The following is a 17,236-nucleotide window of genomic DNA, read 5'->3' on the forward strand; positions in this document are numbered from 1 at the left end:
GGAGGAGGAGGAGGAGGAGGAGGAGGAGGAAGAAGAAGAAGAAGAAGAAGAAGAAGAAGAAGAAGAAGAAGAAGAAGAAGAAGAAATGATGATGATGATGATGATGATGATGATTAGGAGGAACAAAACTTGAAGTTGGGATGGTAGGGAGATGACAATGATTCTAGACAGAGTTGGTAAAGGATGGTTAATATGATCACAAGACATGAACTTGTCAAAGTATTACTTTTTAAAAAATCAGAAGGCCAAGTAAACCTCATTCTGACACAAATAATTTACCTCCTAATGTTGCAAACCTTTGCTTTATAGAAAATATGCAAAATAACAACACATAAAAGGCAAATTATTTTTTCTCTTTGTTATCAATTATAGTTTTTGATTTTTTTTATTTCAAAACATTCTTATTTTACATATAAATTCCCCATTCCCTTGCCATCCCATGCTTCTATGCCCCACACCGACCCCCCAACCCACCCCTGACCCACTCCCCAAGGACAGTGGGTCCTTCCATGGGAGATCATCAAAGTCTGTCATATCATTTGGGGGAGGACCTAGGCCCTCTTTCATGTATCTGGTCTGCAATAGTATCCCTCCATAGGGAATGGCTCCCAAAGTCCATTTGTGCACTAGGGATAAATGTTGGGCCCTTCCACCATAGGGATCTGCTGACCAGCTTGTGACAAGGAGCTTACCTAGCAAGTACATCCTGTTTTCTCCCTTCCTTAAAGACCTGAGTGCAAGTTCCTGCTATCCTGCTATTTGCCCATCCAGGATTGCCTGATGGGCCTGGGAACCTGAACTTGTGACCTGGGTAGTTTTCCACCATGCCTGCTGACTAGTATATAAGCCCCCACCTCTTGTAATAAATGGCATTCTCCCTGCATGAAAGACCTGCTGTCTTGTCTTTATTTAAATCCTCCACTCCCTCACCAGAATCTATGGAAGTGTTTTAGTGCAGGTGCTACAGATAAACACTGGCTCCACTGTTAGAGGTCCTATAGACTGTCCAGGCCTCCTAGATGGCACTTACATTCAGAAGGTTTGGTTCAGTCCAATGCTGGTTCCCCAGATTTACTAGTGGGTTCCCTGTGCTCTCATTAGGTCAGGTCAACATTTTCTGTAGGTTTCTCCAACATGGTCTTGGCTCCCTTGTGTAGGAGAAGCTATAACTACACCTACTTAGTGGCTGGCTACAGATGTGCCTGACCATGCTCGAGAGGGCGTGGTCAGGGTGATGTAGAGTGAGACTTTCAGGGGACTGTGTTTCTCTTTCTGTTTCACTTTTGTACTTGCTGGACTGACTGCTGCCATGACAGCTGGCTAGGTTGCTCTGTAAGTATGGCTTTTCCCTATTAAATACCCTTGTATTTCTACCTGACTCCATATTGGTAATTTCCCACTTTACCCTTGTTCATCCCTTCTCCCTCTCTACAACTGCATTATGGGAGTATGGCTCAGTGCTTAGTTGTGGGTGCCTGCTTCTGCTTCGATTAGCTACTGGATAAAGACTCTAGGATGGCAATTAAGGTAGTCATCAATCTCATAATAGAGGAAGGGCATAAAAGGCAGCTTCTCCACTATTGCCTAGATTCTTAGTTGGCGTCATCATTATGGATCCCTGGGCATTTCCCTAGTGCCAGATTTCTCTTTAAACCTATACTGGCTCCCTTTATTAAGGTATCTCTTTTGTTGCTCTCTTCTATTCCTCCCCTGTCTCAGTCTTCCTGATCCCCTTTGTTCTCTTCCCCCTTCCTCCTCTCCCCTTTTCCTTTTCCTACCTCCCTCCCCTCTATTAACTTCATGTGTTTATGAGACTTGTTCATATGTTCAAAAATCAGAAACATATCTGATCCTACATATGAACAAGTCTCATAAATACATGAAGTTAACTGACTGACTATTTTATGTAATTATTTATATCATAAAATACTAACTTTCTGTCCTTATATAACACATTTTCAAATCAAAGTAATTTCCAAAAATAAGGATTGGGGAAAACCTATGTAAGCTATAATTATATAAATATATAATTCTACAAATTTTATATGTAAATTCTTTTTTCATACAATATATCCTGATTATAGTTTCCCCTCCCTCTATTCCTCCCAACTTGTTCCCACCTACCCTCCCTCTGGATCCACGCCTTTTCAGTCTCTTCTTAGAAAAGAGCAGCCTTTTTAGGCTATGAATGCAGTGTGACATATAGGCACATACGGGCATGTAGAGGCATGTATACCTCCACTTGGCTCCATGTGCTTCTAGATGTTACATCCGTTTATTTTATTTATTATTATTTCTTTGATTTTGTGAGACAGGATTTTTTTCTTTTTTAAGTAAAACTATTTTATTTTTTTTATATTTGAATTACAAACAATATTGAATTACATGATGACCCCAGTTCCCTTCTCCCTCCCTTCCTCCTCTACCACTCCCCAACTAAAATCCTACCTGTCATATGTCCTTTCTTCTAATCTACACCTGACTCAAAATTTCTGCTTCCTCATGACCTCTGCATCCTTCTTTTTCTTCCCTTCTCACTCTCGTAGCTTCCTCCCCCCTCTTCCCATGTTCTCAATTTTTTCAGGGGATGGTGACCCTTTCCCCCCTCCAGGGGACAAAGTTTGTCTCTATTAGGGTCTTCCTTGTTTACTAGTATCTCTGGCAGTGTGGATTGTAGGATGGTAATCCCTTACTCTATGTCTAAATCCACAAATGAGTGAGTACATATCATGTTTGGAAGACTTTTTAATATTTCTAAAATATATGCTTAATAGTTGTCAGAATCCCACAATTACCCTGTTTGTACAGGTACTTTTCCAACTGGACTGAATTTATTTCAGTTATCCTGGAAAATGTATTATTATGGAGGGTACAAATAAATTAGAAATAAAAGTGAAAGTATACAGAGTTGTAGACACATTTTTCTTTGGGGTGCCAGCTCACAAAACAAAACAAAACAAACAAACAAACAAAAATACAGAGACATATAAATTATGAAAGCTAGCCTTATGTTAGGCTTGTTTCTATTAACTCATAACTTAAATTAATTCAATTCATATTAATTTACCTTTTGCCTTGTGGCTTTACTACCTCATCTCAGTACTTGCCATCCTGTTTGCTCTCTATACACTGTCATCTCCCCTTCTTCTTCCTAGTGTCTTCTCTGCCCAGAAATCCTGCGTAGTCATTGTTTATTCATCTTGTTATTAAACCAATCAGAGTGACACACCTTCACAATGTACAAAAATGTTATTCAATTTCAATGTACAAAAATGATATTCAATTTCAAGGAGTATTCATAATAAATAATTAAGGGAATTTTAAGCTTATTTTCTGCTCTGATAAGCACAATGATGTGCTGAAGAATTAGAATTGAAATATTCACATTCAATCACATTAAATTTGATGCCTTTTATTTAAAATTAGTAATTTTCCAGTTGCTTTTTCACTTGTATATATTTTTATGTATCATTAATTCTATACCTAGTTAGAAGGTATGAAGACACAGATTGTCAAGTTTACCCAATTTTCATATATTTAATTTCCACTATACTGAAAAGTAGAAAACTGTCCATTTAAAATGATTTTTCTCTTAGAACAAAACTTTAAGGAAACTGTTTTCTGATAATGAATTACATGGGCCTCCAGGGAAATGAAGAACTTATGGCTTAATGGTAAATTGCTTCCTTGTCAGCCAATTATTGACTTACAAATACAGAGTTTTGTCATTAATAAAATGGGAATCCATTTTTGATAACCTTGGAAAATATATAGGGCTAAGTTTATGTAACTTTACTGAATAACAAGACATATTATTAAAATCGCAACTTCTTAAATTTACTTTTGGAAGATTTCACACACAAGTACTGTATTTTCATCATCTCCTCCCTTTCACTCTCTGTTTTTCAGCTACTCCCATCCCCTTTAAAACCATGGCCTTTTATTTCACTATTATTGTTAATACATTATGGATTCCATGTGGTATTGTAAAAGTGTTGAGGACTTATTAGTTGGGACTGTATAAAATTTAATAATATCTGTAAAAACTAAAATGTACAAAAATTAATCAAAACACATGTTTTTGTGTGTTATTTTTTATATGATAAACAATGTTATTGTTTTCTAATATATTATTACACCTGGGATCAGTATACTGATCTATCAATTAATACGTTATTTTGCCTATTTTAAAAATTAGGTCCCAAAAGATCAACCATAGCATAATTACTGTCTGTGGAACAGCATTATATTTCTAGCTCAATTTATATAGAATTATGTCATTAATGGAAAATGTTGAATAGTGCCAATATATTCATGAAATGCATTTAAATAGCCAGTAAAATGAAGAACTGGTGGCACACACACAACTTGCCTTAAGGTACATTGGACTTACTTATTGGGAATTTTTTAATGTATTATTTAGAAAGTAAAACATTCAAAGATATCTAGATAGACAAAGGGAATTTAAAGGAAGAAACGTTTTCTCATTGGTTTAAGAGGTCCAAGAATTTCCTTAATATTTCTATTCATTGCTTGTTACATGTTAAGTAATGGGTCACAATGAACTATTAATGTATGTATTCCAGTGTATACTATTGGGGTAGGTCTATTTTCAATGAAATGCTTCTCTTTGAATTGATATATGTTAAATTGAGGTACCTGTGGAATATGAAATTTGAAAAGTATATGTATTCAATTAGGTATGTATGCCTGGAGTTGGAGCAGGCATTTAATATAGAAATCTATACTTTTGCTTCATCAAGAAAAACATTGTCTCCTACTGGTACATGACAATCTCTAAAAAGAATGCACTGTGTAATGTGAATGATGAAAATAAAGGTCTTAAAACACAAATAAAATAATCTGAGCCACTAAACAGAGATGAAGAGAAAAAGTGAAAATGCAGGGATTTAGGTGAAGAATAACCAACATAGTCATTGTTTCAGTGTGAAAGGTGATGCCAATGGCCTAATACCTCTGATAAACTTCTAATATGAAACCACATGTCAGTTGGGAAAAAGGAAGGTGTTGGTGAACTTGGGGAGGACAATTACTTGAACTGCTGCAAGCAAATCCTGGACTATAATAAACAGAGATATGTGGTGAATTATTTCTGTTGTTGACTTGATTATACTTGGGGCTGGTTATTAGAGTGTTTTCAAAGCGGGGAATCTAAAGAAGGAGGATCCATCCCTAATGTAGTGCTACCACTCCATAAACTGGTATGCCAGACTGGATAAAATGGGGAAACTGTGACAGAGACTTGCCTTTTTATGTGCTGCACAAGAAAAAATAATGGCAACAACGCACAAATGCATGAGGAATATAGATTTGACATATATTGGCTTTCACTGGAAGACTAGGACTAGAAGAGTAAAAAGAAGAACATAGCTGATAAGTGTAAAAGTAAAACGATGCATGGTAGGGAACACTGGGAAGATTTTGCATACAGTTTAAGCTAATGTAAAAAAAATGGAAAAATTATGGTAGAAGGAAGTATTTATAGGAGCAAGTATAGGAAAAAATATAGGTGCACAAATAAATTTTGTTTAAGTACATTCATCTTTCTCCCACATGAAACTGGAAAGAAATCAGGGGAAGTGGATAGTTTATGGGATGTCTGACAGTAAGATGCAAAGACTGAAGTGTTTCTTCCTGTGTGAAATGATCCCATCTACTGAGAAACCAGAAAATGACAATGACTAATTCTGAAGGTAAGAAGGTTAGAACATTTTTTGGGAAAATGTTAATCAACATTCTTGCTAACTCAAATAAAATGTCAAAGCCATTAACAGTTACACTGAAGTCCGGATTTAGTAGAGTTCAGGTCCCAAAGAGGATGTATGGAGTTGATGGGGTAAGAAAGGAACAAATGAACATCCAAGGATTCAGAAGCTCTCTCAATCATAGAGATTCTTTATTTATATTACAGATCAACTACATAAGTAGTTTGGCAAGCATCAGAACCCAGGATCTCTTTATCACTACTTCATTAAACATCTAGTGTGTAAAGCAAAGTACAAAAAGGACAGTCTTATCTGAAACAACATCTTTGGACAGAGTCTGTCAAATCATGAAGTAACAAGCTTTTCAGGGTCTGCAAAGCATAGAACCTTATATTTTTACAGTCCATGTCAATGTTGGCTATCCATAGGGTTACAATATGTTAGACAATCTGAAATTATTTTTAAATTAAATAAGTTACATGTGAAATCATTTGATATTTTCTAAAATGCAAACTTTACAAAATGTCTTATAATAAGTATTTACCTGTTTAAGAATTTTCTGTTTCTCATTTTATAATAGGGGCCTGTTCTTTTTATACATTTCTAGAAAGAAAGATTCTGGTATCTCCTTCATTTTTCCATCATTATTCCTATTCCCTCTATATTGGCTCCAGTACAGGATAGTGGATATACTTGTGACAGCTTTTATCCAGAGCTGAGCAAGAAACTTCTCAGAATCTACCCTGATGGTACCACAATCCTTGGGGCACAAAGAAGCCTATTTCATTTTTTTACACCTTTTTTACATTTTTTATTTGAATTAGAAACAAAATTGTTTTACCTATCAATACCAGTTCTCTATTTCTACTGTGACTTTCCTTTTAGGCTATGACCCCATTTCTTCAAAGTTTTCTCTTGGGAATATGAATATATTTCCCCAGAGGCTACATAAGCAGCAAACTCCCCATTATACAGACAACTGATCCTAAAAGTGAAAGCAAAAAACAGCATGCCTGTGACTGAATGACTTGGTGAAGTTTCTCTGGAACTCAAGGAGTTGAGGACTCAACCCATCGCTGTGCCATGGCCAGAACCACAGTTCAAATATCTGACAAACATCTGAATTTAAGAATCTGAGAGACAGGAAGACAAGACAGGTTTATATATTGGAAAGAATACTTGAAGTAATTAGTCATGTACTTAAGATGTGTAGGGTAAACACTAAGAAAAGGAAGCAACTAAGTAAATAAAAATTAATTAGTGGAGTTCCAAGTATGAATATGAGCAAATGAACAAAAACACACTATCATAACTAAAGTAAAAAGAAGTCAAGTGTTGTGAACATAAATTAATATTTTAATTTCGAACACTTATCATTTGATTATTTTTCAGACAACACATTTCAAGATGGAGCTCTGGAGATGGGGAGGTCAGACAGAATTGTGATGAGATTGCACAAATGAAGGTATCAAAAGCCTTGTTTAAGAAAAAAAGAGCTGTGTGGTACAGATTACAGACTTGTGAAAGAATAATCCACATAGAAAGAGGTAAGTGAAAAAGCAAATAAGAGTTAGGTATAAACCATCTATACACTATAAAATAATAGGTGTGAAATAATGCTTCAGGTCACAGGAACATATTAGTTTACTCTGCTGCAAAACCTGATATATACAGAGAGTTTGAATTATAGCATCTGTGAAAAGGAATCTTTATCATCAACTTTAAGTACACAATCCAGGTACGATGGTTCTTTTTTAAATGCTTTGGAAAGGCAATCTATAAGTTTGTCCTTCTGTACACTGTGTGAATATATGTTGCTATGATTGGTATAATAAACAAGCTGACTGGCCAATAGCAAGGCAGGACAAAGTTAGGCGGGGCAATCAAACTGGGATAAAGAAGATACTGGGATAAAGAAGGGCAGAGTCAGAGAGATGCCAGCCAGCCAATGAGGAAGCAGGACATTTAGAAAATGAGGTAACAAGCCATAAGCAATCTGGCAAAGGTTATATAAGATATATGGGTTAATTTCAATGTAAGGACCAGTTAGTAACAAGCCAAGCTATTCTTGGCTGAGAATTTATAATTAATGCAAGCCTCTGTGCGTTTATTTGAGAGCAAGTAAGCTACAAGAAGACTCTACCTATATTGGGGTGAGAGTGCACTTATAGCCTCTGTGAAACAGAATCTTTCTCATCAACTCTAAGAGGATTACAGAATCCCCATGTGATGATTCTTTTTTACAGTGATCTAGTCAAGAACCTTGAAAACTATTAGCTTTGTATGTTTTGCATGCTGTGCTGTGTGTGTTGCATTCATATGAGGGTGATTGTACAGTCTTTCAGTGAACATGCAGTCAGAAAGCAACCAGGATATCAGATGCCTTTGTCAATATCTCTCCTCCTATTACCTTGGGGCAGGGCCTCTCATGAAACCACATGATCACCATTTTTTGCATTTTTTTGTTTGTTTTCTTGTTTAGTTGTTTGTTTGTTTGTTTTCTTGTTTGTTTGTTTCTTCCAGCTTGGCTAGGCAAAACCTCCATGGATATTACTGCTTCTGCTTCCCAGTTCTGGTGTTAGAGACATGCACCACTATATCTACTATATCTGTTTTTGTTTTTTTGTTTTGTTTTGTTTTACATAGGTTCTGTGATTTGAATTCACTGAGTAATTTACTTAGTCATGCTTCATTTTAAAGAGTTGGGAATCTGCTTCTACATTTCAAAGCTCATTAAAGCTGTCCAAATTGCTGCTTCGTATTCAATCATATGAAGCACCTGATATGATTTTTTCTTTTTCTGTCTTTCTAATAATCTTAAAAATATTTTATGATAGCAATGACACATACACACAATATAAATATATCTGAATGCATGCACACATATATGTAGAATATACATGCTCACATAAATTTATGATACATATTCATATTATCCATTTAATTTGAAAATTCTGCATAATCCCTAAAGGACATTTGAGAATAGTAGATACAAAAATAACTTTAAAATTAATTTAGTTGGACAGTGGTGATGCATGCCTGTAATCCTACACTCAGGATGTAGATGCAGATGGATCTCTGTGATTTCGAGACAAGCCTGGTCCACAAGAGCTAATTCCAGGACAGCCTCCAAAGCCACAGAGAAACCCTGTCTCAGAAAACAAACAAACAAACAAAAACAACAAAAAATTAAAAAATTAGCCAGGGCATATGGTACTGATATAATTATTGACTCAAAATCTGTTGAGAGTATTTCATATAAAGCATTTCTAAAGTCAATATTTTAATTGACTGCTAAAAATGTCGTATCTAAAGGCAAAAGATTAATACGATCTGAAGAGAAACCAGAGTATAACGCGGGGCTTTTTTTGTTTTTTGTTTGTTTGTTTGGTTTTTGTTTTTTGTTTTTTTTTTGTTGTTGTTTTTTGGTTTTTCGAGACAGGGTTTCTCTGTGTAGCTTTGGAGCCTATCCTGGCACTCGCTCTGAAGACCAGGATGGTCTCGAACTCACAGAGAACCCCCTGCCTCTGCCTCCCGAGTGTTGGGATTAAAGGCGTGCGCCTAGATTCCTGTATTCAATATTGTGTTCACCAGGCACTGTGAGGTGCCAAGCACAGAGAAGTGCAGAGGGCTGACAGGATCCCTGTCAACTTGATGCTACCCTAGAGCAGAGAAGTAACAGTAATTTTGGGTCCTCATTCATCTGAGTAGGAACTAAACCGGTAGACAGTAGATTCACAGGGGAAACAAATTAAGTGGGTAGTCTCTTAAAGAAGACCTCTTTTAAAAGTAATTAGGTCTCTCTTCTCTTCAAGAGAAAGCTGTTTTATCCGTTAGGAGTGTCTGTAAATATGCTCTTTTACTTTGAACCCTAAAGGTCTTGTGGGGAACATTAAATATTTGAAGGGAATGAGAATCTCTGACTTCATGATTGTATTTGTAGCTGTCTGCACCCAGCAGCAGGACATGTCACTATGATGCAGCCCTCTCTACAATGACTGGTGGCAAATGCATTGTTCTTCGATTTTATTTGTTCTTCCTACCAAAGGCAACACTTTGACATTTGTTGTGTCCCTCCCTGCTTTTTTCTTTTTTTTGTTAAATACTTGATAAATTTGAGAAGCACATTGTCAGGAAATGCTATACTGTTAACCTACCTCTGTACATCCTGCTAATCTTCTGCTCAACCTGGATGAGAGCATCCTGAAGGCCACCAGAGTAACTGGGTTGGGGTTTATGAATAAATGTCACCGTGAAGGAATAAAATGTATCTACAATTAAAATATTCCAGAGGAAGGGATGGAAATTTCCAAAAAGTATTCAAGTTACAGCAATGTCATATATTCAAATAATTTTCAGTTTTCACTATGAGGCTATAGATATACAATAGATATATGATTGCTAGATAGATAGATGATAACTAGATAGATAGATAGCATATCTATACAAAACTTTAAAAGACCATCTCTCTACCTATAAAAAATTCCTTGTAGATTCCTACTTGGAATTTCTAAACTGGAAAAATAATTGTCTGTAAAAGATGAATCAATGTGAAGATAGTCCTTAGAATATCTTCAACATAAGATTAGTGAATCAGAATTAACTCCTGGCTTCTACATGATTATAGTCAAAGGAAGACAGTCTGTCTAGAAGGTGTGTGAGAGTGCTCTTTATCAGGAACATTTGTACAGTCTATGGCTGAAGGCAACAGCTCGGCAGTGTCTACATTTATCCTTGTGGGGTTAACAGATGATCCAGACCTTCAGGTCATCCTCTTTGCTGTGTTTCTAGTCATCTACTTAACTACTGTCATTGGAAATCTAGGATTGATTGTGTTAATACAAATCAGTCCTCAGCTGCACACACCCATGTATTTTTTCCTCAGCCACTTGGCATTTGTTGATTTCTGTTATACATCCGCAGTTACCCCAAACACAGCTATAAATTTTCTTCGAGAAGTCAGAAGCATAACCTTTTATGCATGTGCCACTCAGGTGTGCTGTTTCATCACATTTGTTGTTTGTGAAATGTTCTTGTTGTCAATCATGGCCTATGATCGGTATATGGCAATCTGGAACCCTCTTCTCTATGCAGTCCTCATGCCAAGGAAGCTCTGTCTTCAGATGATTGCCAGCACATACATTTATGGATTCACTGTAGGGATTGCACAGGCAGTGGCAACTTTCCGCTTGTCTTTCTGTGGCTCCAATGTGGTCAACCACTTCTATTGTGATGATGTTCCCTTAGTTGCTCTGGCCTGTTCTGACACCCATGTCAAAGAGCTGATGTTGCTAATCATTGCTGGCTTCAACACTCTTTGCTCTCTGGTGATTGTAGTCATTTCTTATGTCTTCATTGTGTTTGCCATCCTGAGGATTCATTCTGCTGATGGAAGAAGGAAAGCCTTTTCTACCTGTGCATCTCACTTGACCTCAATCACCATATTTTATGGGACAATCATTTTTATGTACCTGCAGCCCAAGTCAAGCCATTCTCTGAACACAGATAAATTTGCTTCTGTGTTTTATGTGGTAGTGATTCCCATGTTAAACCCACTGATCTACAGCTTGAGAAATCAGGAGGTAAAAAGTGCCCTGAAAAGAATTACTGATAAATTATCTTTGTCCATCCATTAATCCAAGAAACACTGGGGAATAGTCAGAAGACAAATTTAATTTTGTCTTAGTTGAAGTGATAATGCTCAATGACAGAGCTCCACCATTCTTACTGAGCTCTGACAAATATTGGAATGGCACAGATATATGTATATATGTATGTATGCAAAAATGTATGTGGGTATGTATGTGTGTATGTGTTTTTATGTTTGTGTGTGTGTGTGGATTTTGTAGTGTACACGTGTATATGAGTGCATCTGTGTATTATACATATGTGTGTATATCTGTAGCCCATGGCAAAACTCAGAACCTTGCACATGATGTAGTAGAACTTTATTAGTGATCCACACACATGTCTGTTAAAATTGATATTAATCTTCATTAACTACATCTTCATCATTAATTGCAAATATACATTAAATATATACATTTACACACACACACACACACATCAATTATACTATACAAAACTGGAGTCTTTTTTGAAGTATGTATAATTCTGAACACCTTAGCTTGCATTGTAACAGATCTATGTATCTTTCATCTTGCATTTCAAGTTTATATGTAGATAATCTGGAAGTAGTATGAGTTTTAAAAAATATTTCCGGCTCTTTTGTTTAATTGCTATGTAATTATATCAAAGATGTATTTTGCCTGGCTTTAGCTAGCTATGTAATAACTAGTTGTGAAGTAGTTGGAAATCTTATTTTTCCATTTAAAATAAACAAAATGAAAATATTAAAGCATAGGCCAAGTTTTAAATGCTAAGTGAATGGAGAAATGGATACAAATGAGAGGGCAATACCTGGGGGGGAATGGGGAGGGCTCATTTTACTCATCACACACACATACTTGAAAATAATCATTGTTCAGCTATAGAAATGGCTCGTTCATTAAGAACACTTGTTACTCTTTCAGAGGATCTGTGTTTGGTCCTTTGCACCCACATGGCAGTTCACAACCATCAGTTCCAGGGAATCTGATGTCCTTTTTTGGTCTCTGCAGACAACAGGCACATACATGCTATACAGATTGTCATGCAGGTAGAAAGCTCTCACATGTAAAATAAAAATAAGCCAGTATTTTTAAATCAATATACTTATTATGCAATGTAAAATACACTAATGTGTGTATTGATAAATGTTCAATAAGGGTAGTAAGACCAATTAATACAGTAATGAGTCAATAAATATCAAATATTGTATTATGGAAATTATTATAGGGAATTTCAATGTTTTTTAACTCAAATTTGATATTTAAATATGTATCATACAGGAAGGGCTCTGTTCTTTTCAGGTCACTACAATCCACCCAATAAATTGAAAATAAACATTATTTATACATGGAAAATCTAGCATAAAGTACATCACTTTAACATAAATATGCACAAACATCTGCTCTGGATTTTGTTCATATTAGACTACATTTCACTTGTAGACACAGCAAAACAAAACAAAATTAAATAAAGTTTGTTACATGAAAATGGACTAGGGTTTCTTTGTATCACTGACAACTGCAATTCAATGTTGAGAGACTCATTAAGATGGTTCATTCATCAGCATATTTTTCATTATTTAAATCTTCATATTGTTGATGATAAAATGATTATCTTTGATTATTTTGTATATAACTATACTTTTTAAAAACATAAACCAAATCTTTCTACAAGGAGGTATATTGTACACAAAATTGGTTCTTCCTAAAACTTCATAATTTTTGTATTTAAATCAGGCTGAGTATTTAAATCAGGCAGTGTAATTTTTCTTCATGAGAGCTGATTTTCAAAACTTATCATCAAACCTCCACTTTTGCTATTTTTCACATGTGCACTTACATATGCACATGTGCACATAAACATGCAAATAATAATAATAAATATTGTTTTATATCCATATAAGAACCTTACAAGTGCCATAGGCAGGCGTATAAAATATTAACTATTTATTTAAATATACATTTAGACAAAAAATGATAGTACTAATTTTGACAGTTTGAGTAAGGGGTCACTTATAAAGTTAAGCTTATTCTCTTAAGAAAAATTCTAGAGACAATTTAGGGATGTGTCACCTGCTCTGGAACAAGCTTAGAAATATGGCTATTAAGTAGCCAAAGACTTTTGGAACATTTCCAAAGAAATCTATTGCTAACAAATGAGACCAAAATTAGGAATAAATATCAAAACTCCAGCCCAATGTTTATGGATCACTGAGGAAAGCAATTCTATGAAGTTGACTGATCTAAGAAAACCAAAGAATTTCAATTAGTAATAAACACTGAAAAGGCTTGTATCTATTATAGAAACCATGTGAATTATTTAGTTCTGTTCATATTTGTGACAGGTAAGTGTATTGTGTTCATCTGTCCATATAAATATGTGAAATATCAAGCAAAGGAATAAAGGTAACCAGCTCCTCTGTTGTGAATACTTGAAAATCAAGTTAGCCATGTTGGTTTGGCCTGAATTCAAGGGCTCAGAGGCTAAGGCAAAAAGATCACAAGTTTAAAGCCAGTTAGTTCATTTGAAACCTCTCTGGAATGCGTGGATATATACCATGTCTCAATAAATCATGCAAACAAAAACAGAAGCACTCAGAGAATTTGTTTAGTTTACACTGATGACAGCATGTTGTAGAAGCATATCTGACTCACCTACAAAGTAAGTACAGAAGTTTCTACCAAAGGATAATATCTTTAAGACTACCTTATGACATGGTTTTCAGTATGATAATCTTATAAAATGGAAAATAATAGGAAGTGGCTGATTTAATTACTTCTGAAATAGGCAAACATTATATATATATATATATGTACATCTATTGAAGCACTGGTTTTCATTTCATGTCATGATCTACAAATGTATTTAGAAAAATACAAGAAAATTTTTGATGAAAATATAAAGTACTTCCTAATTAAATAAATGCACAAATGAATTTGCAAGTCTAGGTTTTTTTTATAAATCATGTTGTTCCAGTTACATGTATAAATTATGTGGGAGGTGTATTCTCCTTGACAGAGTGCTTTCATAGGAGGCATAAAATTTTGGGTTCAGTTGCTAGCAGGCCTATAATCCCAGAATTCAAGAGGTGGTCCAAGGAGGATCAGAAGCTCAATGCCATCCTCAGTTACATAATGAGCACATAAGCAGCATGGGCTACATGTGAAACTGTCTCATAAAAGGAATGTTCCTTGTATTTCAAAAACTAGCGTCAGTGTAATCTAAGTAATCTAATACCTTTCTTTTTTACAATTTTTACCAAAATCATAACTCATATGAACTTGAACTTGTCAGAATAATGTTCATAAGGCTTCTTTATATAGTTAAAGATATTGTAAATAAACACCACACACCTCATAGCTTTATTCAATGGTAAAAAGTAGCATTATTTGATTGATAGATAGGTACCAGAAAACTCAAAAGGGTTTTGTTCTTCTTAAGGAATGGAAACTCGCCAAATCCCTATGAATTATATCTTTAGATTTATGTGACAGCATCCATACAACTGACACTTAACAACACATTTGCTTCCACTGGACCAGGTTCACAAATTTTCTACTGATTAACCTGTGTACTATTTTGGGAAATCATAAGCACCTTTTTGTTTTTGCAATATTAGGAATGATTTATAGTCTTGTCTAGAATCTCTGCCTTAAACTAAAACACCCCTCTTCTTTGCTTGTAACATACATCTGTGATCACTCTGTGGAGTGTAATTTCAACATGTGCATGTGACTTGGCTTGTCTGTCGAGACTTTTAGCACTTGAGTAGTGTCATTTTTTGTTGGTGGTGGTAAGTTGGATTGATTCAGTCTCACTATGCTACCCAAGCTGGCTTCAAAAATACAATCTTCTGGCATTGTATCCTAAGTGTTAGGATATACTTATGCATCACCCCATCTATCAAAGAAATGGATTTATAACATTAATTTCCCATGATCAACTTGGATCCTCACAGAAAATGTCTAAGTCTGTTCAAATAACAAAGGCATTTTCAACTGCATGGGAAATAATTACAACTGAAAGTTGGACATATTTTCCTGCTCATACATAATAAAACATGATTATAATTATTTTCTTAACTTTAATATTTTTAGGGTTTCATATCCTTTATCTAAAGCTTTCTTAGAGGCTTCTTTCACCTCTTTGTTTCTTAGACTGTAGATGAGGGGGTTCAACATGGGGATCACCACTGTGTAAAACACTGAAGCCATTTTGTCTGTGTCCAGGGAGTGGTTTGATTTGGGCTGCAGATACATGAAGATGAGAGTGCCATAGAAAATAGTAACAGCCACCATGTGGGAGCCACAGGTGGAGATGGCCTTGCGTCGCCCCTGGGTAGAGCGGATTCTCAGTATGGCAGCAATGATAAAGAGGTAGGAGGTGAGGACTATGGAAGAAGAGCAGATCATATCAAATCCAGCAAAAGCAAAGATGAGAATTTCCTTCATGTGTGTGTCTGAGCAGGACAGAGCTAAGAGGGGAAGGTCATCACAGTAAAAGTGGTTGATTACATTAGGCCCACAGTATGTCAAGCGAAAGGTGATAATTGTATGGAAAAGGGCAACTAGAAAGCTGTACACGTAAGGAACTGCCACGAGTTGAATGCACACTCTCTTTGACATCAGTGTTGAATAATGCAGGGGGCTACAGATGGCCACATAGCGATCATAAGCCATAGAAGCTAGGAGAAAACACTCTGTGATCATGAAGGTAAGAAAACAGCCCAGCTGTGTAGCACAAGCATGGAAAGGGATGGTGTTGTACTCCACCACAAAGTTCACCATCATCTTTGGTGTGATGGCAGATGAATAACAGAGGTCCACAAAGGCCAGGTGACTGAGGAAGAAGTACATAGGTGTGTGGAGTCGAGAATCAACCCTGATTATAACAATTAAGCCCAGGTTGCCTAGGACTGTGACCAGATAGATTGTCAGAAACATGACAAAACACGGGGCTTGGAGTTCTGGGCGGTCAGTAATCCCCTTGAGGATGAACTCAGTGACATAGGAGACATTAACTTCAGCCATTGATTCTGGAGGGTGGTGTGGATTTTACTGCAGGTGAAGAATAAAAACGACATTTCTCAGTGACCCAGTCAGTCTTAGGGGGTAAAGGTCGCCAGTGTGTTCTTGCTTTGTAAAATGTCACCCAGACAGCAAACACATACTTCAATGATAGTTCTCCATTCTTGCTTCAGAGATAGAGTCATTTTGTACATAAGAACCTTCTAAAGAGTTATTTTGATTTTTATCTTTAAAAATTGTGGAAATTATTATTAAAATAAACATAATATGTTATAAAATATGTGGGGAAACTGAATAAAAGTTCATATATTTACTGTCAATTTGGTTTTGAAAATGTAAAAGGAAGGCATTAAGAATACATAACTTGAAAGTAGAATTATATTTATAGTATCTAATTGTAATTCTGTATTTTAATCATAAGACATATAGAAGATATATCAATAATTTTGTATATTAATAAATAAATATAATTTTAATATATTGTATAGGTATTCATTTTTCAATATCCATTTCCATTTACTGATTAAATATATTATCCTGTAGAAACTGAAAGAAATTTCATCAGAAATTTGCAAACACTGGACATTTTATAAATGTAGTCTTCAAAAATTTCATACATTTATAGAGTATATCTTAATCATATATGTACCACCTACACTTTCCCTTGAAATTTTCCATGTCCTCTCAACACAACTCTCTCCTAATTTCATATCTTCTTTTTTTCCTCATTTGCTGACACAAATTAGTGATGCATATGTGTGCATAACTATGGGTAAATTTCTGCTGCTTGGATAAACTGCCAGAAGCTTGTTATTATAGTAGCTAGTACTTTGCAGGGAGTCATAACTGATCAACCTATTGAAAAGAATTATG

At 35.5% G+C, this 17,236-nt stretch overlaps 2 protein-coding genes across 2 annotated transcripts; one reads left to right on the top strand and one right to left on the bottom strand.

Moving 5' to 3' along the window:
• The first annotated feature begins 10,420 nt into the window (after window positions 1–10,420).
• On the top strand, window positions 10,421–11,362 carry LOC100763119 (olfactory receptor 5AL1). The gene has a single exon (XM_027421206.1). The coding sequence runs from the start codon at window positions 10,421–10,423 to the stop codon at window positions 11,360–11,362; it is 942 nt and encodes a 313-aa protein (XP_027277007.1).
• A 4,044-nt stretch (window positions 11,363–15,406) lies between these two features.
• Window positions 15,407–16,366, bottom strand: LOC100762825 (olfactory receptor 1038). The gene has a single exon (XM_027421208.1). The coding sequence runs from the start codon at window positions 16,364–16,366 to the stop codon at window positions 15,407–15,409; it is 960 nt and encodes a 319-aa protein (XP_027277009.1).
• Between the last annotated feature and the right edge of the window lie 870 nt (window positions 16,367–17,236).

This window comes from Cricetulus griseus, chromosome 6 (genome assembly GCF_003668045.3).
Source record: "Cricetulus griseus strain 17A/GY chromosome 6, alternate assembly CriGri-PICRH-1.0, whole genome shotgun sequence".
NCBI lineage: Eukaryota > Metazoa > Chordata > Mammalia > Rodentia > Cricetidae > Cricetulus > Cricetulus griseus.

Bases quoted from the DNA above. Each gene is read 5' to 3' on its own strand.
- LOC100763119 (XM_027421206.1), top strand. From the start codon at position 10,421: ATGGCTGAAGGCAACAGCTCGGCAGTGTCTACATTTATCCTTGTGGGG.
- LOC100762825 (XM_027421208.1), bottom strand. From the start codon at position 16,366: ATGGCTGAAGTTAATGTCTCCTATGTCACTGAGTTCATCCTCAAGGGG.